We start from the raw sequence: 27,945 nt of genomic DNA, 5'->3' as shown, positions 1-27,945 counted from the left end.
CACCACTTTTAATTTGTTTTACCTTCCAACGGTTGCTTAAGATATGTTTCACTGTATTAACAGTCAGCATGTCTTTCCTATACACGATAGTCCTTTAAATACATGTCCACATAGCCATCACTACTTTTGTTCAATTTATCATCTACTATAACCACTGTGCAACCAGTTATCCATACTCAGGATCTGTGTATTTCACTGTTCCTTCTACTTTACATTTGTTTTTAATTAACTTTATTTTATTGATTTCTGATAATTTTTACAATTTATGATCAACAATGTGCTTTATTTTAATCTGAATCTTTCAAGTACTTTTGATCCCCTCCCAGACCTGCATCACCCATAAAACTGTTTAGTGAACTCCCCTCCACATTCTACAAGTCACTAATGAAAATCTATAATAGAACTGGACCCAGAATGGATCTCTGCAGGATCCTACTTGACAATGAACCACTAATGAGGACTCTATATTTGATTTTAGCTAATTTTGTATATCTTTTTATAGTAGTTATACTGAATTTATATTTCTGTAGTTTTCCTTTTTTTCATTCTAACATCAAGGTCTACTCAGTAGCTGCATTCCCATTACCCACTAAGCTTATTACTCTATCAGAGATGAAGGTGGTCCTTTAAGTGAACTATTTAGCAGTTTATTTTCCTTGAGGTAAACTACAAGATTTTCTGGTGCCAGCAAAGTAGGAATGTGATAATTAGATAGCAGTCAATACTGAAGAAAGTCAATCCAGGACATCAAGAGTTAACCTCCCATCATATTCCCAGCCCCAGCCCATTGCTAACATGGTTTGTTTGTTGGGTTCTTCAGGGCTGGAAAGGAGAGGAACTTGCGACCGGCCTTTGGTTTTACCAGAGTAAGAGGGAGGAAGTTTGCACTTTAGCTGAAATTTCCCCTCACACACAGTCCCAGGTGAGCGGTGAGCAGTCTCCTGCCAAAAGCAGAACCTGTGGCACAGGGCATAGAATGAAGGGGAACAATCCAAACAACCAAACTTCACTTTTCCAAAATAAGAACAACTAAATGCAAGGTGAGGAGGTATTCTGCAGAGCTAGAGAGAATATGAGCTCTACACAGGCTGCAAGGCCTCAGCCCCACACTCTGCTCCAGTGTCGCCTCATTTTCCTGCCAACACCAGGCACAATGATGGGACACGTATTTCCAGTGCAGCCACACATAAGTAAAACAGCAGGACAGAGAGAGAGAGGGATGGTGTGTGGGAAGAAGGGCTGGAGCAGAGTCTGCTCAGGAAAATTTCAGGATCTGAATCTTCAGATTCTTCCTTACCTCTACACAAAGGTACACCCACCTCACTGAGTTTCAGAGCCTGGGCTCCAGCTTGAGCCTGAATATCTACACTGCTATTTTTAGCCCGTAGTGTGAGCCCAGGTCAGTTGACCTGAGCTCTGAGACTTGCTGCCACAGGTCTTTTTTTTGCAGTGTAGATGTACCCAAAAAGCGACACTTCTCCACTCCCCACTAAATGCACTCTTCTAAGGGAGAGGACTGCCCATGTGATTTCCCTTTCCAAAGTCCAAAAAGTTCGGAGACCTCAAGGAAACATATGAAGGATCTTAACAGCTTTCAATGACTCACTTAACTCCATATTAGAAACAATTATTAAGCAGTGCCAATGGGCTTCTTCAGTCTTTTGAACAAACTTAGACCATATGCTCCCAGAGAGGGAGCATGGACACTGAGACATGTTGCTGAATCACTCCAGGACAGGGCTACCATTAATGTAGGCTCATGCCATTTACCATCATAGGCAGTCACTAATTCAGGCCTGTGTCACTGCATTAAACCAGAGAGCAGTGACATCACTGTGCTTCAAACTCTACTTGTATGAAAGCATTCAATTCTCTTACAATCAATAAAAAACACTACAACAGTATGCTTGTTTACTGGTGTCTGGACTGCGCTCTGCGCTGTTGGTTATGTAGTAAGCACCTGCCTACAGCAGATCTAGCTGGTGACAGACTTCCTGTTACAGCACCACAACCCCTTGAAATGAGATTTATGCAAACTGGGTCTAAGGCTGTTGTGATGTCATGCTGAGCTGATACAGTCCAAAGACTATCTCTCTTCTACAGACATTTGATAAAATCAGGAACTTCAGATAAGTCTAGGGAAGGTTCTCACCTCAAAACCTATTACAGAAAAGTATGAAAGCCAATTAGGGCCCTTCTATCCTGAGATCCATCACAGCAAGGGGACTTCAAGGAGTCCAAGGATCTCACTTTTGTTGTGTTATGTTGGGGTTTTTTTAATGCGATTTTTAAGGTCAGTTATTCTGGATGTTTGAAAATTGAAATTAGAAAAATTCACTAAGAAGTTGGCTGAATGTTGCAAGCTTGCAAAATGGAAGGATTTCCCCTCATTTCCCCTGTGAGTATATGGGGTTAATTGCAAATATGGCTCATTGGGTTCAGCAACAAAAAAAAGCAAATTAGAATTTACTATTTGAAAATGCCTCTCCTTTTGTCTGTATTTGTATGTAATGCTTGAAAGTTGGGCTCAGGTCAATGTATAAAAAGACAAGTTTTCTAATGAATGGAAGTTAATGTTTGTTCTCTGAACTTGTACAGGTTTTGATCTTCAGTTGTTTACACTGATTAATTTCATAGTATTTTTGTATTTTATGGATGACAGTAAAACTTTTCTCCAAAGTTGGCTTTGCGGTATAAAGCTGGGTTTTGTCTGAGGTTGTAATTATTTATAATCTATATACTTAAACATAATTTTATATATTTAAAATATCTGCCAGTCTGCGAGAGAAAAGCGGCTAAGTGCTGGTTTTAGATTCTGGAAACTCCACGGCTGCTTGCTATTTGCAGGGACAAGATTCTAGTATATTTTGAGATTTTTATCTTAAACACAAGTGAAATGTGTGTCTTTGACATAACTCTAAATTTCTCATACTTCACCCCACCTGTCTGTGTATAATGGGGTTGAAAACTTTCCTTTTTTGGACTATAAAAATTCAGCCGAACAGTTCAAGATAAAACCTCAACTAAGTCTCTACATTTTTTTCCAGACACAAACTGCTTTTTACAAGTGATTATTGGACTTTTCTGTTCCTTTTGCTTTAAAGCTTTGTTATACTGTCAACTCTTAATTTAAAGTAATTAACTCAGGGGTTATTGTTTATTAAGAAAGTTGTCTCATCAGTCTGTTGTTCAGAAACACCAGCTTTATAATGGGGAGTCTCTGAAGTAGAATGGGTCCTGGGTGATGGCCCTGGGTACACTTGTTAACTCTATATAAGCTCCAGAGAAGTAAAATGAAAAGATTTTACTTGGCACATGCTTTACTGTACATGCCATGTGTACTCAGTTAGGAGACAGTATAGCCCCAGGGACACTTAGTTTGACAAAATTTGTACCATATTTTCTCTGTGTCATCACCCATTGCCCTCCTATTGCCCAAAAAGATATCCCTCTTAATTGCTGTCAGTTGTTGGCATCCATGTTGATAGTAAAATGTGTGTGACTGCAGTAGGATCTCTCTCTTCATAGACTATTGCAACATTTCTCAGACTAGAGACCATGGACTTCAATAGCTTTGTTTATTAAGAAAGCTATTTCACCAACCTTCTGTTCAGAAACAGCAGCTTTGTAATGGGGAGTCTCTGAAGCATAATGGGGGGGATGATGGCCCTGGGTACATTTGCTAACTCTATATAAGCTCCAGAGAAGACAAATGAGGGGATTTTATTTGGCACATGCTTTACTTACATGCCATGTGTATTCAGTTAGGAGACAGTACAGCCCCAAAGATACTTTAGCAAAATGTGTACCATGTTTTCTCTTTGCCATCTCCCATCTCCTTACCTATCCTCCAAAAATATACCCCTCTTAATTGTTGTCAGTTGTTGGCATCCATGATAGCAAAACGAGTGCAACTGCAGTAGAATCTCTCTCTCCTCACAGATTATTGCAACATTTCTCAGACTGGAGACCATGGAATCATCCAATAGCTGCCTCACAGATGCAGAAAGCCCACTATATATATATATTTTGTGTCCCATGTTGCATGCATCGTAGCCCAGTGAGTCTGTCTGCGACTCTGTCAGGATCATAATTTGAAAAGTATTTGAGTGAATGGAATGAGTACTGAGATTTCCACTGTTCTCCCTAAATTACTCTTCAGGCTTGTTTTGGGGCCATGCCACAATTTTGAATTCTCTCACAAGCATTGCTACAAAAACTGACCCAATCTTCCCCTGAAGTCTGAGGGGAAAAAAGAGGGGGGTGTTCCTGACTGTTCTAAGGGTCTCATTCACCTATAACCTTCTTTCTCAGGAGTCTTCCTTCCACTCTCAAATTTCAGGAGTGGAGTGAATGAAAATTCAACACCATCTGCTCATTAGTCTAATCTTCTTTGTTAATCCTTTCAGATCAGAGTTCTAGCTACACTCTGTCCAGAGGAGAGACTATTTGTACTGGAAATAGAATCACATCTTATTGAAGCACCTGACAGAACAATTTTTTTCCTGATTTATATGATTAAAAATGTTCAATAGATAACTTTGTAATTTCCCAACATTTTAAATTTTGTTTTGAATGTAGGTGCTTTGGGGACCAACAATTTGAGCCCACACTGCTTCACTGTAAGTGGCTGTGCCCACTGGGACTCTTCAGGGGACAGACATTAGCTGTTTATAGAGATAGATAGGGTTTCTGTGAAATGACACTTCCCTCTTCTGTGCCTCCCCTTTCAGTTGAGGGTGTGTCTGTAACTGCCTTCCTCCTGGTTCTGCTAGGAAACCATTAGGCTTGGTTTGGAAAGTGCTGGTTAAATATGGCTTAAAAGTCACGGCTTTGTTCTTTGGAGGTTAAACAATTAATGTGGAAGAGGCAATGGGAAAAATCCTGTAAAGTGGGGGCAAATCTCCTGTAGTGCACTTCATGATTTAGCCACTTTAACACCCAGGCAGAAGGCTCTATAACGTAAACCCTCTAACTAGTGCTGCCCTGAGATGCCTGAGAATCCCTGAGGAGCTGCTTGTGGAACCAACAGCTTTGGTGTGAAATTTTGAGATGGGAAAGAAATCTTCCATTAACAACATGTCCAGCACACCTGCATTTCCTGTGGGGGCCACTGAGGCTGATATGGCCTATGGAGTGAAGAGGTTAACATGATTTCCCCCATCCTTTCTAAAAGAGTTATTTCGTAAATTTTTCCAAGGAAATATGATTGAGTTTGGGCATAAAACTAGTCTCAGCTGCATATCATGGACACATCATGGGAAGTCATGTTTCTGAATCACACACCAGGGCAAAAAAAAAATTTTTTAAATTTACAATCTGATTGAACCATATGACAAAATTTTAGAAAAACATATTCAGACTATTATTTGGAATTCAGTTGGACCAGATGCAACTCATTTCAACTTGTGTCATCTAAACTCTGTCCAAATAGCTTTGCAGCTCTTTTCTTGCTACAGTAGTTTAGTCTAGATTTGCAGAGCAAAGGAGTAGGATGGGGCAATCCTCCCTTTAATAATGCCAATGACATATTTGATTTGTGTGTTTGCCGAACACTTGCTTGAGGTTGAAAGATGGTCTCGGAAAAGGTACTGTAGTTCAGGGCATGTAGGAAAGGAAGCCAGCTTCAAAGCACAATCAGTTCCTAGCAAAACTTTCTGTCACCCTTCCTCAGAGGGCAAGGAATCACCATAATACACTTCAATTAAAATCAATTACATGACTAAAAAGTAACATATGCTGCTCTTTTGTTTCCTGTCTGTAAAAAGCTTTCTGATCAATGTGTATCATGGAAGTAATAATGGCTTAAAGTACATGGCAAAATATGTGCATGGTAGGGGGGGGGGGGGGGGGGGCTCCACAAGATGGGGCTAGACCAAAGTGTGTGGTGCTAGGGAGTCACAGGGTCACCAGATAGCAAGTGTGAAAAATCAGGATGGGCGTTGGGGGTAATAGGCACCTATATATAATAAAGCCCCAAATATCATTACTGTCCCTATAAAATCAGGACATGTGGTCACCCTAAGAGGCCAAAATGCCACAGGAGCACATGGTGGGGTCAATGGGAGAAGAGGTTTAATGAAACCTAAAGCAGAAACTTAACAGGGATCTTTGAGATGGATTCTATGAAGGATGGATAAAAACATTCAGGTTTACTATAACAGAGATCATCAAGGAAAAGGAGAGAGAAAAGAGAAATTGCCATAAATTTATTATAGATCTTCACAGATCAGCCATCCCACCCATGCAGCTGAGAGAACCTACTTAGATACATTGGTGATAGGAGGTTACATTTTAAAGTCCTTTTGAGGAACAGACTGGCATAGGATGCATCGGATGCAAGAATTAATAATGATATTTTTTTCTTTGTCCAAGAATGCAATGACCAGTAAGGAAGGCCAATAAACCACACGGGAGAATAGGGTGTCTAAAATCTCGGCATTTAAATCCATATTTAGGCACCTAAATAAAAGAAGCCTGATTTTTAGAGGTACTAAGCACCAACTGAAGACAGTTAGATTTGAGAATGATAATCAAGTCACTTTTAGTTAGGTGTCTAACTTTTAAGCACCCAATTTTTTCTAGTCCTGGTGGTTTTTAAACTTTTTAGACTTTAAAATCATATTATTCTGGTTACTCTCTGGCCTGTTTACTTCCACTTCATTTATGATTTGGATTTCAGTTGGCTATGTCTCAAAACTCTGTGCAGCTAGAACCAATGCTGGATGACTCTGTAATTGTACTGAATTTGTAATACTCACTTTCAGATAGGAGAATCATTCATTTTTAGCTGTAGGAGTTTGAGAGACCATTGGCTGCTGAAAATCATACTGAAACGGGGGAATATGGAAAGTTTGCTATTCATGATTATCTTTCTGGAACTGACCTCTTGCCCCATCAGACATTTGCCCTGGGTCTTTCTTCCTATAAATACTGATAGCAGCTCAGACTTCTCCACATGACTTTGGAGTTCTCTTTTGTGGAAGCCATGGAGGATAGGTCAGCCCCACAGCAGAAATCATCAGGTAACACATTTTCTATGTCCTCACCTCACACCCAAATTTGGGGCATCACAAGAAGTAAGGAAAAATATTAGGGAAGGGGAAGCAAGTAGGAAAGAAGAAAGTTTTCTCCCTTATCTAAAACTGGTAGTATTTATCTATTTTGGGGCCACTGCTTGGCCTTCCTGTCAAGGGATGCTTCTTCGGAGATAATGAATATGAAGTTTGTTATGCTTTATAAAACTTTTTATGGATGACAGGTGGCAGCTTTACAGATTTCCTCTGCGGTGGCTGATGCCCTTTCTGTACAGGATGCTGCTGTGGAATGTGTTGAATGGCCTCTAACCCTTTCTGGAACTTGTTTATATGTGGCTGAATATGTTTCAATGATACAGCACTTGAACCATCTAGCTATGGAGCATTGGGATGCTTTCAGACTCAGATTTTGGGATGAAAGAAAACACATAGATGTTTTCCTGAAAGGATCTGTATTACGAAGGTATATTTTAACTGCATTTCACATAACTAGCATGTGCTATACTTTTTCTTTTGGGTGCTGAAGTTTCTATCAAAAAAAGTAAGAATTATTTCTTATGAGTTATGCGGTAAAGAGGGGGAAAAGAGTTAATGGTGGTTACCAATGACCATAAGGAAGCAGTAAGGCTCATGTCTTCTAAGAAGAGATTTCAGAAATTCTTCCTGACGTGATTGTAACTAGGCTGCATGTATATGGAAATGAAATACAGTGAGGGAAGTTGCAAAGACAGTGGAAGCTAGAAGATCAATTCAGAACATTATCAACCTGGTCAGCCTCTTGAGCTTTAAGACAGACCAGTATCCTGATTTTTTTTTTCACTATGAAGAAAATAGAATTCACTCAGCACTTTTTGTTTTGAGAGAGCATTAATACCACTAGCTGTTGGAGGTGTGAGAAATCAGAATTATTTGATGTTTCTGATCATTTGTAGTTGGAGAGGGCATAAAAAAAAAAGGATGTGGAGAAGAAATCAGGAGGACCAAAGAGTATCTATGCTGTACTCTGTCCTGTACCCACCTATCTGAAATCTGAGAAGTGGTATATACTGCCCTTTAGGCCTATTTCTGGATGGAGGCAGGTTCTGTTGCAGTCATACTGACCTGGAAGGAGGAGTTGGACTTATTCTATGATCTGGGCCTCCCTTCACTATTCTGGAACCAGGTCTTACCCTTCCAATAAGAGGAGTCCTTTCTCTGGTACCTTTGTTTGAGGATACAGCGTCTGCCCATATGAGGACCTACAGTCCTTCTTGGACTTTACTAGTACTTTTGCTTGTCCTTGTTGTTAGCTACCACCTTATCAAGCTTTTCCTGAACAGTCCTGCCTGAGAATTTTGAGGAATAGAAGATTTGCTTTGAATAAATTATTCACTGGCCAACAAGTTAGTTCTATGGATTCCATAAGGCCATGGCTGTGATCTCTCTGCCTCTTTAATATTGTTTTTAATTCAGCTTGGTTCTGCAAATTGTGGCTTTTCAGGTCATCGCATCAGAACATTCTAACAGATGGTGCTAACAAAACACGATTACCAGTGAGATACTGAAGAAACTTTAAAGTCCCTTATAAGGTTCTCTTTTATCTTTCAATCCCATTTTTCCTTTGGAAAGAAATCCCTCTCAATGGGAATTACCACATCCTTTTCCAGGAGTGCCACTGTTGCGCTGACCATGGAGAAAAAGAGTCTTTGGGTTCTAGGACCCTGTAGCATTTCAGTGCTTTGCCATCTCACCCTTTCCCCTTTGTTGTGAGTTTCACACTCCTCCCTACTGACACCTTTGAAGGAGTAATCAATTGGGAAAGGCAAATTCTGTTCCAGTTTTCAATGGGAAATCTCTCTCCCATGTGCAAGCCTGCTCATCTTCTTTTTGTGGCTGGATCTTAATGGCAGCCATCACCTTACTCCCCATGTTTTCAAACAAATCTGGGGGGGGGAGTGAGAAAGAGAATCGGTCCTGCTTCTCTAGCTTGGTTTTATCATAATCCAAAGCTAAGAATACCCCTTTCTTCAAGGGAGGAGATAAATCTCATGGCTGGAGATGAGGATCTGGAACAATTTTTGGCTTTTTCCTGGTTTTTTTTTTTTTTTTGGTCTTGTGGGGTTTCTTGTGAGGTGGTGGTCATCAACCCTTTGAGCAGTTGCTTCCTTTCAGGCTGATGTTCTCTTTTGGATCTTAGTCAGCTGGCATGGAAGGGAGCTCCTGAGCCCCAGTACACATTATCAGATACATAATTAGAGAGGAGGAAGCATAGAGAGACAGCCGTAGGACTCCAGAGCTACTTTTTGGCGATAAGGAGAGTCAGAAAAAATGCAAGGCTTTTTGTAAAGTGATTCAATTACCTACTTAAAAACCTGGGATGAGACCCTGGAACTTTTCCCTTGGATTGAATTGAATTGTGGGTAGGTGAGTTTGGGGAGATTTTTGGATTTACTTCTGAAGAGTGCATGATCAGCAAAGATAGCCAGTTCTGGGGAGACTTGGCTGGTTTGAGAGGGATGCATAGGCCTCACCAAGCCAAGTCCAGACTTTAAGCCCCTTTCCCTGTCCATCGCAAGGAGTACATGGGCTGGGAGGAATTATGGCAGACATCCTTCTTTGTAGCTCCTGAGAAGGTCTCCTTGTTTCGTTTGGTCTCCTCTGCCATGATGGAGGAGGGAAAACAAACAAGGGAAGGAGTTTGGCAGGGAGTTCCCATTTGGGGACCAAAACCCCTGAAATTTCAGCCACCTAAGGGAGAGAGGAGAGAATGGGGGAAAGGATATTGATCACTGCGGCTCCAAAATTTGATTTAAAAACCAGGATTGAAATAGGTAAGTGGGATCACTGAGCAGCCACTCTGCACTGTTAGAGGTAGAGAATCTAGCAGAAGAGATGTGGACAAGTCTGAAAAGCCTGTGGCATTTGCACAAAGAGAAGTGTAGCCCAAATATCTCAGGTTGGGGGAAGAGGTCAGAATGTAGAAACAAGATATTAATTGGAATGATGATGTCTTAAAAGTATGAGTGTTATCTAATTTATACATTATTTTCAATATTTGGGTTGCTTTTGAATGTTAATTATGCAAAACATCTCAGGATAAGAAAAAATTACAGAAATGTTTATATTTATCTCCAAACTGTAATTTCCTCTTCCAGCAGAGTCTGAGCCCTGGTCTACATTTACCTGGAAGTTCGACTGCTGTGCTTCCCTTCTGTGCGCTGTCTTCACCGCACTGTGCCAACGGGAACCGCGTTCCGGTTGACACAGCACTACGCCACTTGAGGGGGTGGATTTACTGCATCGACTTCCTGATCAATTGAGCAGGTCTACACTGACCGCTCAATCGATCCAGAAAGACCGATCTGACGGCGGCGACTTTGCCGCCGTCAATATAGACATACCCTGAGAGGTTATTTGTTGTACCTGACATTGTAAGAATTTCCTGTTTCCACAGACAGAAACTACTACAACAAAGTTAATTGGACAAAAGATTAACAAAGTCCATTGAACCTCATTGCACTGTTGTTGCTTTTCTTGAATGTGGAAATGGGAACTGCTTGTGATGTCAGCAGCAGCCTAAACTCCAGGGATCTCTTAGATAGAGCTGGGAGTGAGAACTAGCAGGGAGAGAAAGATTAATTTTTTTAAAGTCTGGTGAAGCAATTGAGTTATGCATAACTAATATTAAGCACCATCAAATTTATTAAAAATATCTTATGATGATATGCACACTGTAGTGTCCAATGTTTGGGATTTTCCAGAGGACAGAAACACTTCAGGGAGAACAGTACAGCACCAGTGAACTTTTCTGAATGCTGGTCCTGGACAAGTGATCAGAAATGAAGTGTTTCAGTCTTCTAGTCCCAGCATCACCACCCACTAGCAGTCACAAACCTCAGCACCATTCACCCAGATCACCCACAAGCACCCAGACCCAGCATTAAAGGCAGGTGTCTGCTTGCACTGATGACGTGGAGGAGGAAGGAGAGTGGATGTCTGCTAATACTAGGGAAAAGGAGACATACATGCTGTTACCTGTGCTGGTAGCACAGCATCATGGCCTGTGTTTGGTTTCTAAAATCACACCTTTCCTACCTAAAACATTATACGAGTCCTGAATTTTCTTTCCAATTTCTAGCCAAAGGAGTATGTAGGCTGAATGGGATCTCTTTGTCTACTGCATAGATAGCAGCAAACTCATTTCCCATTGGCTTCCTGGAAGTGAACTTAAAAAGCAGCCTGCAAAAAAGGGTTTCTATTTTTTCCTTATTCCCTGCTAATAAAATAATAACTTTTGAAGACCCTCCTCTCCCCAGCCCCTGCTTGACAAATAATTCTTTGGCATCCCCCTGTCCTGCCTGTGCCTGACTGATCTAAATAATTGTGAAAGGCTCTCGGGCCTAACCATTCCTCCTCTCTCTGCAGCCCTCAGAAGACATGGTATCCTATGAGCCAGACCTCTACCGTCAGCCCCATGACTATTACCCATATCTCAACAGTGATGGAGAGAGTCACGGTGGTAAGTTTAAAAAAATCTCCTTGAAGCATGCTATATCTTAGGATACTGGAGAAGAGTGATTTAGGGCATTCAGGAAGGAAGCAAAGATGCCATGTATGGTATATGGAGTAAATACATGCATTTTCAAATTAGTAACCATATCTATTCATCCAACACAATGACACTGTTGCAGTCTAGCACCTATATCATATGCGTCTATAAAAGAACTTCACAAGGCATTGAAATGGTACATAGAGCTTCCAGGAGGTCTAGAATGTTGCAGCCAGACTACATTCTTGCCTCAGAAGGTGGGATCACATCATCTTTTTTAAATGATCTCCATTTCCTTTCTATCTATCACTCAATCCAAATCAAACTAATTCACTTGGTTTCAGAACTCTCCATGGACATGGATTTGTTCTACCCTACTTCTCTAACCTCACTTCCATCTCTACCTCACCCCTGACTTCAATTCTAACTATTGAGTTTGCCTCTTCAATCTCAAATGTATTTCTCTGAGTTCTTGACCATCTTCAACCCCACATAACCCACTCTTCCATCTTGACCTTTCCTGGTTGCTGTCCCATCTACCTGAAACTTTCACCCTCTTCCAGACCCTGAGAAATTGCCTCTTTTTAAATCTGTTTACACCTGCCTTTTCTCTTTATCTTACAACTGATAGTATGGAAACTGGTTTACTCTGAAACATATGAAAGGCCAGTCTATACGTACAGTGTTGCAGTGGCACAGCTGCACTGATACAGCTACATCACTGCAATGTGTGTGGTGAAGACACTCTATGCCAATGGGAGAGAGCTCTCCCATTGGCATTAAAAAACCCCACCTCCATGAGTGGCATAAGCTATGTCAACAGAAGAAGCTCTCCCACCAACATAGTGCTGTGCACACAAACGTTGATGTTGGTGTAACATATGTCACTCAGGGGGATGGAATATTCACACCCCTGAGCAACATAAATTTTACTAACATAGGCTGTAGTGTAGACATAGCATTAGTCTGCTGTTTCAATTTATACAAGGGATATCCAATTAATGTTGAATTAGACCTGTGTTTTGGTGTGTTTCTTTAGCGTAGAGGGCCTGTTGATGTTTTGGCTAGGATTTAATTTGGTGGATTCCTATATTTTAAAAATCCCATCAGAATTAAACCTGTGTTTTGCTCTGGTGGATTAAGATCTCATTAGTTGTTTGAGCTGAACCAAATATGTACTCTTTTGACAACATTAACGTGATGAATGCAGGAAACAGTTTAGTCCGTATCATCTGAAAGTGTGACCATTTTCCTAGTTGCAGTGAACACTAACTTAGCACATCTCTACTGATCCTTCATTATTATATGAAACAAACCACAGTTAAATATTAATACAAAATATTTCATTTTTGATAGCTATTTTTTTTTTTTTTTAAGTATTTTCAAGTGTTCTGGGGCATTGAGCTCAGAACTCACTCAGAAGTCAACTACATCTTCGGCAGCACAGCATCTCACCAGCACCATGCTGAAACATCACAGTCAGTACTAACTAAAAGAGAAAAGCATCCCTACTTACCACTCATAGCAGTTCCTGGAATTTCCCCGGAAGGTTCCCATTCACATAGTAATCAGCCCATCCCTGCTTAATTTAAGAGATCTAACAAATTCACAGCACAATGTACTATGGCTAATAAGAGTGATAGCACAGGGCAGCAAGTTTCTGAAGAGGCTTTTCTCATACCTGGAACATTTAATTAAAAAAATCTTCCTGAATCTGCTCTTTACATTATATTCACAGACCAGATATGAAATTCCTACTTGCACACTAAATAAGGGACAGAGTAAGGGAGTAATTCTATCTTGACCCAACTACCACTATAGCCTTTGTCAAGTCATATTGGTCAAAACAGTCAAATTTGAGTGCCTAAAGCTAGATGCTTAAATCCAGAGATGCAAATTCAGGTGTTTTACTTTATCCACCCAAATTTGAAATTATTCACCTTAACTGTTCTGTGCCTCAGTTTCCACATCTGCAAAATGAGGATTATACTCATCTATTGCAGTGAATAGCTGAGACAATTAAGTAGTTAATATTTTAAAAGTCCTCACACTCACCAGAATGCATGCATGTGTGTGCACACACACACCGCCCCTGCCATACACTCACCCCTTCCAACGGCGGAGGACCTGGGCCCCAATTCTGCAAATCACGTAAGCACATCTTAACTTTCAGAATGTGCTCAAGTCCCAATGAACTCAACAGGATTTAAGTACATACTTAAGTGCTTTTCTGAATCAGGGCCCTAAGGCCCCCAGTTTGTATGGACATTTGCCCCTTGCTAAACTTTTCTAAATGTTGGCAACAATGCAAAGTCTCCAACACAAGTAGCTGGGTTTCAGTTCTCCTACTACAGGAAGTTACATGGGAACAATATCTCAGAATCCCAACACACATTCAACATAAATTATTATGTATTTGCGTTATGGTAGCACCGGCAGTTTACCACACATTGTTCAAACATATAAGCCACAATCCCTCCCCTGAATTACTCACAGTCTAAGACAACAAGCAGGAAACAAGAGGTATAGGAGAGAAATAAAACATACAAATCAACTCTTTTTGCTTTTTCCTATAAAAATCAGCCATCCCCAAGTTGGCTAATTTCTTGTAGGCATTGCAGAAGTGATGGGTCTTGAGGAGGGATGTGAAGAAGCAGAAGAAAGAGTCCTTACAAGCTACTTTAAGGGGTGTGTTTTATGTGTCAGGAGTGGTGTGTAGGAAAGTGCAAAGATGGTTGTGGGATAAATGGACAAACAAGGAGTCAGGGCTAGTGGTACTGATGGAGTGAAAAAGGTGTGGACATGATAAAATGCAAGAACAGATTAATAGGGATGGACAGAGTTGTGATGAGTCCATTCAGGTTAAGAAGTATTCTAAAAATACATCACTTGGCTTCTTCAAAATCCTCAGGAAAGCCGTGGTGTGATCATGTTGAGCAGGAAACTTCTAAAGTTGGGGCTACAGCAAAATAATTATTACTTATTTTTCTAATACTTTACTAAGCCAGCAAGTATTGTGTAGCACGTTTTGTAAGACTGACGCAGTCTTAGAGCACGTCTACACTTCGAGCTGGAGGTGTGATTCCCAGCTCAAGGAGACACCCTAGTTCTCATTGAGCTACCATGCTAAAAATAGATCATAGCTATGGTGGCACAAACTGTGGGATGGGCTAACTGCCCCAAGTTCGTGCCTAGGATCTTGGATGGATATTTTATTAGGGATGGCTAGCCTGTCCTGTCGCTCACACCATGGCGGCGACACTATATTTAGTGTGTTAGCTCAATGAGAGCTAGCCTGAGTATGTCTCCTCAAGCTGGGAATCACCCTCCCCCTTTCGAAGTGTAGACACATCCTTTGTAATATGAGACTTCACTGTAGCTCTGTCTCTGTGATTAAATTGTTGCTGAGCAGAGGGGAGACCACTAAGTTTGTGAGAGAGAATTAAAGTGTTGTCAATGCTCATGATTTCATATTTTATTGCCATTTCATGTTATTCTGTGTTTTTCTTAAAGCTCCAGGTCCTGAAAGAATTTGATTACATAAGAATCTCATGTTTCACTTTTAAAAAAGTTTATAGCACTCATAGTTGCAGAGAAAAGGTTAAAACACGAGTCCTAAAAGCTCAGGAGCCAGAAGGCAATTAATAAAAACAAAACCCAAAGTATACATATTTTTTAAACCTCGTGATTTGAGGGGGCTGACTCATGATTTTTGAATGCTTGGCATTACTGGAATGATCAGGTTTGTTACTTAGTCAAATGAAAAGTAATGAGATTGTCTATACTTATAGACAAGGCTGCATTACTTGAGAAACATGGTATTTCTCTGGGCAGGGGAATGGTTCTGCAGAGAATCAGAAATATATTTTGTAGAACCACTCAGTATTTTCCCTCATTTCCTTTTAGTTTTTTGCTCATTTGTTTTTTGAGAAGAGCAAAACACAATGACCCCCCTTTATTAACAGATACTTTTCTGTAGCCCACTTTCCATCCTCCTGGTTGTCTAGCTATTGTTCACCAAGCAAAGGCAAGAGAATGTCAACTCCTCTGGGATGAAGGACGTTAGAGAGGTTCAGCTATGTTTTCTAATCCTGGACTAAAGCCATCATATCTGCCATGAATATCAAAGCCTTTAGGTCAATTATTGCATCCCAGCATGCCAACATCCTCTGGGTGTGCAAAGACAATGAGTTCAGGGCTCATCATTGTCCTTCCTTTAACCTTTCACTACATAAAAGACCAAAACAAATATGGTCTCCATGTGTCTACAACAGAGACTTTTCTCACATCCTCTTTCACTTCACATGAAATTTCTCAGAATTACTTCAGAGTGCAGATACAACTTGGCTTTTACTGACATTGTCCTTGAGCCACAAAGTAGACACTTTCATTTTCTGAGTGTTTCTCCCCTTTCTTCTCCCTCTCTCCACCTTTGCATCTTTCTGAACAATAGGGAACTACTACACCTCATTACCAAATTCAAACCTACAAAGAACTTAAAAGAAAAAGAGCTCCAACTCAAACTGATAATAATAGTATCTGCAGAGGTGGATATTTATAATTCCACATCTTCTGGTACGCAGTGCTGATGTGGTATAGCATACCTATGAACACCTGAATGCTCTGATTGTAGAGATACTTGGCGACAGACATGGGGATTTATCTTTTAACCTCACTAAAATATATTAGATTAAGAAAGTTTTTCTGAAGTGCAGAACTGATTGATAAATAATCCACTAAAGAGAAATAGGGACTATCCTCCCTTCACAAGGGCTGTTGCATATATGGGAACAATATTATGCACACTTGGGTACAGTATTGTGTTACAGTAACTTATGACATGGTACAGGTTTGTTACCTATCTGTGGCATGTGGTCAGTGTGGTAACTCCTGCGATGGTGCATAATTATCATCATCATCATGTTTGACTTGCAACTACTTTCTTATAGTGCTTCAGTAACAGAATCCAAATAAAAATGGAGGAGTTCAGTGTTGAATAGGCCAGTTGTGACAGTGATTAGCAGGGGTGGGAATTAATAACATTCTAAAAGTCAAGAAAAGCCTCAACAAGGAAGTTCTGGAGGTAGCAGAGGCTTTGACATGAATTCCAAGAAATGAAGAGACATCCTGAAGTACAGAAGGAACAACTGGTATGAAAAATGGCTATGGAAGGATTCAAGGCAGCCTGCTGGGAGGCATGCACAATGTTCCTATTTAGAAATGAAGACTACAAAGGCTACACATGTATGAAGCATAACTCGTTACCTCTTTGGCAGGCATGGTTACTGATGGTGGGAAATTCCACAGATGATGACCTGCCACTGAGGACACCCAGCCCCTAGCCTCAGAGAGTTTCACTCTGGAGTCTGTCTGTCAATTACAATCTCCACTAATCTTAGTTGTTACATTGGGTTGCTGAGAAATGGTCTTTAAAAATAGCCAACCCCAGCCTATTGAGGGGTTTTTAAAGATTAACACTAGAACCTGGAAGCGGATCAAGAACAGGCTGGGGGGCCAGTGCAGAGCACTGTTATAATATGCTCTTACCAGTTTGTAACCCTAATGGTGGGCTGCTGCCTGTTGGATCAATTGGAACATCCATGGTAAATCCTAGGTAGAGCATTTTGTGACAATCTAGACTGGTGAAACGATCACTGTGGCTAAGTATGCATGTGAAAACAAAAGGCGTAATCTCCTAGTTAGACAAATAAGCCTCTGATATGAAAGCCCAAATCCTCCTGTTGGAACATTCCACCTTAGGTAGCCTATGGACTCGCACTCTCACACAGTCCATCGTACCCTTGTCTGGATTCTGAGGCTAGATCTAAACCTGAAAAAAATGGCAAGAACTAGCCTATGTCCTGCTCAGACCACTTCCTCTTCTAGGTACAAAACAAAACGCTCTCACACTGCAAGGCAAGAAACAACCGCCATCATGTTTCCCCTCTGAAAATTTGTAAACTGTTGGACCTTGCCAAATTCCAAACCTTGCTACGCAACAAAAGAGGCCAACGAGTAGAATTAGTGAGGCAATACAACCACTCCCTGACTATTGCTGTAGAATCCCAAACATCCTCTCCCACACATATTGACATGGATGATCTGTGATAGAAAAAATAGAGGGAAGAAAACAAGTTCGGGTGGAAAAAATGATTTGCTACAAACAGACTCAGACAAAGAATTTCTACAGACCTTTGCCACTGTCACAAAGGAGACGAAGGGTCTGTGTACACTGCAATGGCAGGGTGTGATTGCAGCTGAAGTGGACATACCTGAGCTAGCTTTAATGTAGCTTGCTTAGGTCCTGGAGCAGTGAAGCTGCAGCATCACCTGCTTGCCCCTTGAGTAATTTCCCAGAGTTCCAGGTGGGCTTATGCAGCCTGCACTGAAGCATGTGCTGTCGAGGCTTCACTTCTCCCAGACCCAAGCTAGCTTGGGTACATCTACTTGAGCTGCAATAACACCCTGCAATTGCACCGTAGACATACCCAAAAAAAAGCCTGCTTCTCCTCTGCCATACCAGCACATGTTGCTTTGAACACATCATCCTGGGGCTCTGATCTTTGCATTGGCTCACCAGTAAATTCAGAATCCAATTCAAAATTAGTGTTCTGATTTTGAAAGCCCTCCATGGAATTGGCCCTAGGTACCAGAGAGATTGCCTCTTTCACTATGACCACGATCTCCTGTGACAGCCATGGTCAACTAGAACAGTGAAACCATCAAACAATGTGCCACAGAATTTAGCACTGCCATGCTACAGAAATGAGGGTAGCATGCCTCAAAACTTAGGCCCACTGTACAACAAAATAAACAGGACTCATCAATGGCTCCCTTTCCCTCATCTCATCTTGTAAGATTCTGTACATGCCTTTGTGTCTGAGTGGCATAGTGAGGCATGGTTACATGAAGAATCTAGCAGTACACCGTGTTCTTTCAGCAACATATGGATGTGATAGGGGCAAGTGGAAAATGGAAAAGATTATTTGTGGGGAGCAATCTGTAGAATTTTTTCTCTCCACCCCACCCCATAGTGAGGAAGACTGTGATGCCACTTAGAGGCAAGAAAGAATTGTGGAATATCCTAGCCCAGGGATGAAATTAAAAGATTGACTGGGCCCGAGAAGGAGCAACTTTACCTTTCGTCCAGAGAGCAAAGGGTCAGCATTTACCATTTCTGCAACATATATTCCCTTTGAAACCTATCAGGTTCTGGTCTGATGGTATCTCCTACAGAAAGTTGCCATAGGATGATTGGCCCCCCCCAAGGCCATCTTAGAGATGAGGAGAAGTTGTTCACAGGCAGGAGGATGTATGGAGGGTGTTATTTAGGGGTTTGGTCAATGTGTGTGTGTGTCGGGGGAGGATGGGGGGAGAGGGAATGAAAAGGTTTGATGAATGCTGCACATTTCTAACCTCTATATTAACAGAGAATTGTTCTTATTTCCTTTAGACCATTACTGGGAGTATCACCCACACCACATGCACAGTGAGTTTGAGAGCTTTGGGGACAACCACTTTACAGAACTCCAGAGTGTACAGCCTCCCCAACTGCAACAACTCTACAGGCACATGGAGATTGAGCAGATGCATGTCCTAGACTCGGGGCTCCCAGCCACACATATTGGCCTCAACCACCAGGTATGGTTATCACCTTTTGCACAGAATTTAGGGTGACAGTAAAGAGCAAGGAGCAAGAGACATCAGAGACTGAGCCAAAGGTGTTAGTGAAATGCATGATATGAGTAATAGATCTTGATATAAAGCTCTGTAAGGAAAGGGTTAAACAGAAAGCCTGGCCTAGAGTCCCACAGAAGGGCTGGCTACAGCAACCACACCAAGGCAGTCACTAAGGAGAAGTGTAGGTCACGCACACGTCTGGATGGCAATTCACAGGCTGTCTCTTCACTGCTAAAAGCAACATGATTTTAGAGCTGTGTGGAGAAAGGGAAATTCTGTTTCATAGAGGATTTTGATATTTGGTTTCATTCCAATTGGGAACATCATCAACAACAAAAATCAAATATTTCAAAATTCTCCACAAATGGAAATGGAGCCCCAGCTCTGGGCAGTCTGCTTGGCAAGTTGCCCTGGAGCTGCCAACCCTGAGGTCCCTGACTGTAATGCAGTCTATCTGTCAGGTTGCTCCAAAAGCCACAGACCCCGGAAGCTCTCACTGTTAGGCAGTTCTATAGAGCTGGACACAATGGTGTCTTAGCTGAGGTTTTGCAGATGGAATTGCAGTTTATGGCTGACCATAAATTACAAAACACATTTTTGGTGATTTTCAAGACATCCACCCCTTGTAACACTTCATAACACTAAAACAAAGATGCAAAATTAAGGACCCACCCACTCCCTAATGCATTACATAATTCATGGAAACCCCTTAGCAATTTTTGCCATTAATGTTCAGAGTAAATAGGATTTGTGCATGTATATTGTTTTAATTAAATAGACTAGGAGAAAATACCCTGAGTCTATGTGGCTAATTTCTCTTCCAACAGGAAATTCATCCACTGCAAAGCCCCAAAATCTACCACGCAGCAAAGAGTCAACAATAGTATGTGAAATGTAGAGTATAGGGTGCAGATGCAAACAAACAGAATCAGGTACTGACAAAAAGACAGGGAAAAATGCCCAGGACACCACTCTGTGGGTAGCTTCAAGCTGTTCCTATCCCAGCATTTAGGCAAATTGATGAAGTGCAGCGACTGACCATTTTGTCCAACCCAAGGCTGAGAATGAATATTGACCCCACTCTGGTTTCTTTGTAAACATCACTGAAGGTCAGCAGAGAAGGAGATTTTGCCTGTCTTATTGCTTTGTTCCACTCACCCATCCACACCTTGTCTGGCATTTCAGGACAGAGGTCAGAGGGCTAATTCCATCCATGCAAGCCAAAACAGGGAAAGAACATTGTCTACAATATTTAGACAAGTTAGATCTATTCAAGATGGCAGGGCCTGATGAAAATCATCCTAGGGTACTTAGGGAACTAGCTGAAACAATCTCAGAACCCTTAGCAATTATCTTTGAAAACTCATGGAGGATGCGTGAGGTCCCAGATGACTGGAGAAAGGCAAATATAGTAGCTGCCTTTAAAAAGGGGAACAAAGAAAACTCAGCAAATTATAAACTAGTCAGCCTAACTTCAATACCCAGAAAGATACTGGAAAAAATTAACAAACAATCAATATGTAAGCACTTACTAGTTAATAGGGTGCAAGGAATAGCCAACATGGATTTTTTCAAGAACAAACCATGTCAAATCAACCTAATAGCCTTCTTTGACAGAGTTACCAGGCTAGTGGATAGGGAGGAAGCAGTAAGGGTGATACCTTAATTTTAGTAAGGCTTTTGACACAGCCCTACATGACATTCTCATAAGGAAACTAGGGGAATGTGGTCTAGATGAAATTACTATAAGGTACACAACTGGTTGAAAAACTGAACTCAAATAAGTAGTTATTAATGGTTTGTTGGTCCTGCAGGAGTCAGTCTTTGACCTGGCATATTCAATATTTTTATTAATGACTTGGCTAATGGAGTGGAGAGTAGACATATAAAATCTCCAGACATCAAGCTGGGATGGGTTGCAAGCACTTTGGAGGAAATTATTAAAATTCAAAATGACCTTGACAAATTAGAGAATTGGTCTGAAATCACAAGATGAAATTCAGTAAAGACAAATGCAAAGTACTACACTTTAGGAAGGAAAAAAAATCAAATGCATAGCTACAGGATTGGGAATAAATGGCTAGATGGTCGTACTGCTGAAAAGGGTCTGGGGGTTATAGTGGATCACAAATTGAATGTGAATCAGCAAGGTGATGCAGTTGTGAAAAAGGCTAATATAATTCTAGGGTGTAATAACAGGAATGTCATATGTAAGACAGGGGAGATAATTACCCTGCTGCACTTGGCACTGGTGAGGCCTCAGCTGGAGTACTGTGTCTAGTTCTGGGAGCCATACTTTACGAAAGATGTGGATAAATTGGAGAGAGTCCAGAGGACAGCAACAAAAATTATAAAAGTTTTAGAACCTGACCTGAGGGGAGGTTAACACCCCTCCCCCCCTCCCCCCCCAAAAAAAAAACAATGGGCATGTTTAGTCTTGAGAAAAACAGACTGAGGAGGGACCGGTCTTCAAATATGTTAAGGGCTGTTATAAAGAGGATTGTGATCAACATGTCCACTGATGGTAGGACAAGAAGTAATGGGCTTAATCTGCAGCACGGGAGATTTAGGTTAGATGTTCAGAAAAAGCTTTGTAAGTACAAGGGTAGTTAATTTCTGAAATAGACTTCCCAAGGGAATCCCCATCACTGGAGGTTTTTAATAACTAGTTGGACAAACACCGGTCAGGATGGTCTAGGTTTACTTGGTCCTGTCTCAGCGCAGGGGGATGGACTTGATGACTTCTCAATGTCCCTTTGAGCCTTACATTTCTATATTCTCCCCAAAGGGTAGTCTGGGGTGCAGCTGTAACCCATTGGTGATGTAGGTTACAGGTCTCCCTCTGTGCAGAGACTATGAGTGTTACAGCCCCCAGCTAGAGTGTGTTAGGTCTAGCTATAGTAGCTCATGCATTTAGTGCTGAGGGCTGTGGTTCAATCCCCCTATGTGCTGGTGCAGACAGCAGTCATCATACTATTACCAGGCATTTTCAAGGAAACAGAAGCAGGAGGCAAACTTTCATCCTCATGCTGAATGCGCTAATCACTGACTACACTCAGGGCTGCCATGTAAGATCAAAGCAGTAGTTTGTTATTGAGGGAGGGAGATACAAGAAGTTAGCTACCAAAAAAAATTAAAGCAGTCCCATTATCTTGTGAGGCCAAATTTGAGATCCAGATTGTCCTTGGACAGGTTTTCTTGAGAAAGTTTTCCTAGCTTGCTCATAACAATTCTCAGCAGACAACACTATGGGAACAAGGACAGGCTATGTGGAAGGAGAAGGAAAGAAGAAGAGTGGACAGAGGAAAAACAAATAAAGAGCAGCAATCCTGAGGTAGCAGCAGTGTGTGGAAAGTAGCCAACAGTTTCTACGTCCTCCCCTCGCCACGATTGCATTAATCATCTGCCTCCGCAAGCACGCCAACAGGAACAATGTGACTCATTGTGTAATATTTTCAGGACATTGTACATATCACATATACTGAATTTCACACGCTGGTGCAATAAGTGTTACCAAAAATACAGCAGATATGGAAAATATATATAGTATGGGAGAAACTCATTCAGACTCCTGAAGCACGATCCACACCTTCTCTCTTCCCCTTTCTCAAGGCACCATTCATCCTTCCTCCCCCACAGCACCATCCCATGCTATCTTCCCCAACCTCCAGAGGCTTTGCCTTGTCCTCTTTCCCCCTGGAAGGTACTACACTCATCAACCACCTTTCCCTTCTCCCTCCAGAGGCATTATTCCCCATTTCTCTCCCCTAAGAGACACCACCCACCTGCTCATCTCCCTTCCCCCCCAGCCACCATTTCTCCCTTCCTTCCAATCCCTGAGGCTGCAGCTTGTTCAACTGTAAAACACTTAAGGTGACTCTGTGGTGAGGTTTGGAGTTTCATTCTGGGACATCTGACAGGAAACTTACACACACTCTTACCCAATCACGGCCCTTCCTGCTATGCTCGCCTCCAGCCAATCTGCCAACTCACTAACCGCCAGCCACTTCAGCCTTCAACCAATCCACTTGCAAATTCCTTATTGGGACATGTCAGGATGGTTTGAGACTCATCAGAAAAGCACCCGTCATTCAGTGCCTGGCTCCAAACTGGGCCCTGTGAGTCATGAACGGACCATGCACTGCCCCACTCAGCACCTCACTCTGCACTGAGGGAGTCATATGCAGAACACCTTTCTCCCACACAGTCCTGGAGGGAAGGGAGAGTTGTTCAAGAGGCTGTTTTTGGGGAAGTGGAAGAAGTGACCTTCTTACTCCCTTACCCCCTGCACCATCTGGACTCACACAGCAATGTCCCTCCATTGGTGGCAGAGTACAGGTTTCCTTATTGCTAACCTCTTGCATGATCTCTGTATCTTGCCTGCCTGACTTCCATGTGATTCACAGGAGGATGTAATGTACCCCATGACCTCACTGTCACAAAGCAGGAGGAGATGGTGGCTCACATTTTCTCCTATCCAGAGATCTGCTTGGCATAAGGGGTGGAGGTGGCAGTCAAAAAGCAGCTCTCTCATTCCCAAGATCCATCTGCTCCAGCCCTGATGTAAAGGATGGCACTCACTCATGCCAGCTGGTTTTGATCCCCAAGGGACCAAATGCCAGTTGAGTATTGGCAGAGCAGATCTGACTGTATCAATACCCTGTCCTTGACATGCCCCCAACACCAGGCCTTTAGCATAGGAACTGGCTGCACCAGCTCTACACCAACTGAGCGGTCTCCTACACTGGGGAATTCTTAGATGGCCAGGTAGGGTCTGATTCCTGCCATTTAACATCACTTAAGTGGTGAAAAATGTGACCCAGTGTGATACATACCTCACCTTAGTGTTGAGCATCCTCCCTCCTCAAAGCAGATGAGGAGCAGAGACAGCTGGCCCCAAGCCAGGCTAGATATGCTCCTGCAATGTTAGTACCTTCTCACAGTGCCCAATCTCTTCAGCAATAAGAAAGACAGAATAGTAACAGATGCTTGCCAGACAGAGAAGAGGAAGATACAACAAACAGCAGCCAGTTTTAAAACGGCTATAAATGCTTAGAACTGCCAAATTTAAAGGGGCTGCCCCAGAAAATCTTACTTAGAAAAAGATCCTGTAAGAGGGTGGCCATGCACTGGGGAGAGTTAACAGGGACCAGGAAGTCACCAAGGAATGTGCTGCTTCAGTATTTCCCCACTGTATCACAGTTACCATGTCATTTTTTCATTTAAAGTTGATTGTTGTGAATCCTTCATCTGGAGAAAACTCATCCCAGCAAATCCCACACACAGGAATAATCTGTCACCCAAAGACACCTGTTAAATTAGTATACTGTTTTCACAGTAGAAAAATGGTGGAGTCTCATCCTGTCAGAAAAATAGATCCTTTATATTATTGCCACATCCCTCTTAAGAATTTCCTTTACAAGCAATATATCCACCACCACACTCCTAGCAGAAAGGAAGATACCACAGTGATGAGCATGTAGACATGATTAGAGAGGATTATCATCTGCCTTGTACAGGTGAGGAAACCGAGGCACAAAGAGGTGATATGACTGTGCAAGGCCTAAACTAGAACCCGCTTCTGTCTCCTACTGCTTCCTCTTCCCTCTCTTAATGGACCAAGATTGCTTAGGACAGTTTTTGTTCAAGTTGATTGTCATCCCAATAAGTTTAAACCATGCAGTATTTATGTTAAGTGATAGCAATTAAATCTCTAGCTATTATTTTAAATAATCTCATGTACCTGTCACTCTCTCCCTCCCTTTCTGTTATTCTCTCACACCTCCCCTTTTCACTTGGTGCCCCTCACTTTGTCACTCTCTCTTTCCCCCACCATTCTTCCCCTTTCCTACAGGTCCCCTATTTGCCTCGAGTGTGCCTACCGTACTCCTCTCCACATCAACCCAGTTCTGATGAGGAGGATATGGAGAGGCAGAGCCCCACTTTGGAGGTATCAGATGGGGAGACTGATGGTGTGGACCCAGGTGCTGGAATTATACATGGAGAGCCAGGTCAGTAATCCCAGAGGGGCTGCACTGAGCCACAAGTGTGCAGACTGTGTTGGTATGTTTATGGATGGTATTGTAGCATTAACTGTTTTTGCCCCTTCCCCCACCCCCAGAAGCTTCAGTTTCCTCTGGCTCCTCACCCACTTTCTTATCTCCTGAAACCTTTGTGGCCACATCCCCATCTCTCTGATCTCACCTCTCCTTGTATACCCATCTTCTCTGCTCTGCTGAGTCTGGCCTCTCAGTCACCCCTTGGTCCTTTTCGCTGCCAGAAGTTGATCTTCTGTTGCCTCTGCATCTGCTTTCTGGACCAGTTTACCTGTCCCCACCCTTCCACTTCACTGACTCCCCATCCCTTCTATGCAATCTATAAATAGAGTGTGTTGGCTAGTTACTCACACTTGATTCCTATCACAAGCCCTTCACACCTCTACCAGGGCCTAATCCTAAACCCAATGAAGTTAATGGGAATCTTTCCACAGACTTCAGGGGACTTTGGATCAGGGCCCTAGGCCCCTGTCCCTACCTATTCTAAGCCCTGGTCTATACTTACCTGGCGATTTGGCAGCAGTCGACGGGAATTATGCAAGCTACGCAGAGTAGCTTGCATAACTCCTGTCGACTGCTGTGCTTCCCTTCTGCGTGGCGTCTTCACTGCACTGCGCTGACGGGAACACGTAGCGCTACGCCACTTGAGGGGATAGTTTACCAGAGCTGACTTCTGGATCGACTGAGCAGGTCTTCACTGACTGCGCAATCGATCCAGATAGGTTGATCTGATGGCAGCGACTTTGCTGCCGTCAGTATAGACATAATTTATTACACTAATAAGAAATAGATAACATTAATATAGAGTTTTATATGCTGAAAGTAGTGCACTGGTTTTAATCCTCGCAACACCATTGGAAGGTAGGTATTATCCCTATTTTACAGATGGAAAAACTGAGGCAGTGAGGTTGTCTGATTTTTCATAAGAGCTGGGCACTAACAACTTCACTTGAAGTTGATAGGAGCTATAGATGCTCAACACCCCTGAAAAATCAGACACTAAATCACTTGAGTTGCCCAAAACCACAGAATGAACCAGTGTTGGGGCTGGGACTAAATCTCAGGAGTTCCTAGCTCTTATTCCTGTGCACAGTGCACCAGGCCACACTGCATCCTAGCATCATCTCTCTCTATAAAACTGTTGCACACTGAAGAACTTCTGTGAATAGCATGTTAGCAAAAACAACAGTATGAACTGTATAAGTGCCCCCATTTCATATTACACACTCGAAGCCATGAAGCTATCTCCCCATTGCCTTCTCTCTCTGACCCTCACACAGGCAGCAAGAAGAAAATCCGTCTGTATCAATTCCTTCTGGACCTTCTTCGAAGTGGAGAGATGAAGGACAGCATCTGGTGGGTGGACAAGGAAAAGGGCACTTTTCAGTTCTCCTCCAAACACAAAGAGGTACTGGCACACCGCTGGGGCATTCAGAAAGGCAACCGCAAGAAAATGACCTACCAGAAGATGGCACGGGCATTGAGAAACTACGGGAAGACGGGGGAAGTCAAGAAGGTCAAGAAGAAGCTGACATACCAGTTTAGTGGAGAGGTAATGGGAAAGGGGGGCACTGATAGGAAGCATTATTCTCACTGAGCACAGGCCTTGGGACCCTGAGCAAGCCAAAAAATGAAGACCCCCTGGCTGAATATTGGCAGAGGAGACGGATGCATCTTTTCTTTGCTTCATGTGTCCACTTCTCTACCTTGTCAGGGCTTTTAACATACATGTCTCTGGTACGAATTCCCTTCTTCAGCACTTGAGAATCCTACAGATAAGAGAATTCTTTGCTTCCATCCAACAAGCTGGACAGAGTTGGGAAATTTTAAAGATGTATAAATATATTATTGTCTGAAAATATTTGTTTGATTGTTGTAATTAATGGATACAGCTGATGAAGTTTTGCCCTTCAAAGGTAGTGCTGTGTCATCCTCAGTGACACTGCATTAGCTTACAGCTTTTAAATTAGCATTAATACAGGCTCTGCCGCAGCTCTCAACAGCTAGAGAGAAGTTTGCAGATCTTGGAAAAATACCTATTCTGTTTAAATAGTAATAACATGTATATATTTAATAAAATTTGATATAATGAAGCCTTGGTGTTTGCATGACGGATGGTTGCTTTACAAACTAGTCTCACTTGCATTCACACAGTATCATCCAAAGTATGGTAATTGGGTATAGAGAAGAATAGACTACAGTACTTTATCCACATTTTATGTCTCCCTGGGCTTCTTGTTTCCCTGGAAACACTGACAGCATTTTCAGACTATGAAACAAAAGTGAGTGGGGATCACAGTGTATGAGGTTGTAAAATCCCAAATCACTAGGAACCTGAAAAACACAAACACTAAAGTCCCAAATCACCACTGCCATGCATGCTGTATCATCATTTATACCTGCACAAATTAAGTGCAAAGTAGGTATAACACACTATCAATTCAGAATTTTCCACTCATTTATACTGATGGTTGCAATTTACACCCACACATTGCTTTGAATATATTTGGCTTATGTTAACCCATGTTGGGGTACGTCTACACTCAGGGTTTATCTGTACTTGAAACATTACGGCAACACATCTACAGTGCTGCAGCTGAAGGGTTTGCCTGTTGGCATAGGTAATCCACCTCCCTGAGAGGTG

The 27,945-nt window shown here is 42.1% G+C and overlaps 1 protein-coding gene across 1 annotated transcript; it reads left to right on the top strand.

Moving 5' to 3' along the window:
- The first annotated feature begins 2,026 nt into the window (after window positions 1-2,026).
- On the top strand, window positions 2,027-27,394 carry SPI1 (Spi-1 proto-oncogene). Its single transcript, XM_067557710.1, has 5 exons — window positions 2,027-2,398; window positions 11,442-11,535; window positions 19,019-19,206; window positions 25,100-25,256; window positions 26,582-27,394. The coding sequence occupies exons 1-5, from the start codon at window positions 2,354-2,356 to the stop codon at window positions 26,896-26,898; spliced, it is 801 nt and encodes a 266-aa protein (XP_067413811.1). The 5' UTR covers window positions 2,027-2,353; the 3' UTR covers window positions 26,899-27,394.
- The last annotated feature ends 551 nt before the right edge of the window (window positions 27,395-27,945 follow it).

The sequence above is a fragment of the Emydura macquarii genome, unplaced genomic scaffold (assembly GCF_026122565.2).
Source record: "Emydura macquarii macquarii isolate MOO-44397 ecotype Brisbane River unplaced genomic scaffold, CSIRO-AGI_Emac_v2 contig_1876, whole genome shotgun sequence".
In the NCBI taxonomy this organism is placed as follows: domain Eukaryota; kingdom Metazoa; phylum Chordata; order Testudines; family Chelidae; genus Emydura; species Emydura macquarii.
The sequence above is the reverse complement of the archived record's forward strand: the minus strand, read 5'-3'. Positions and strand labels throughout refer to the sequence as shown.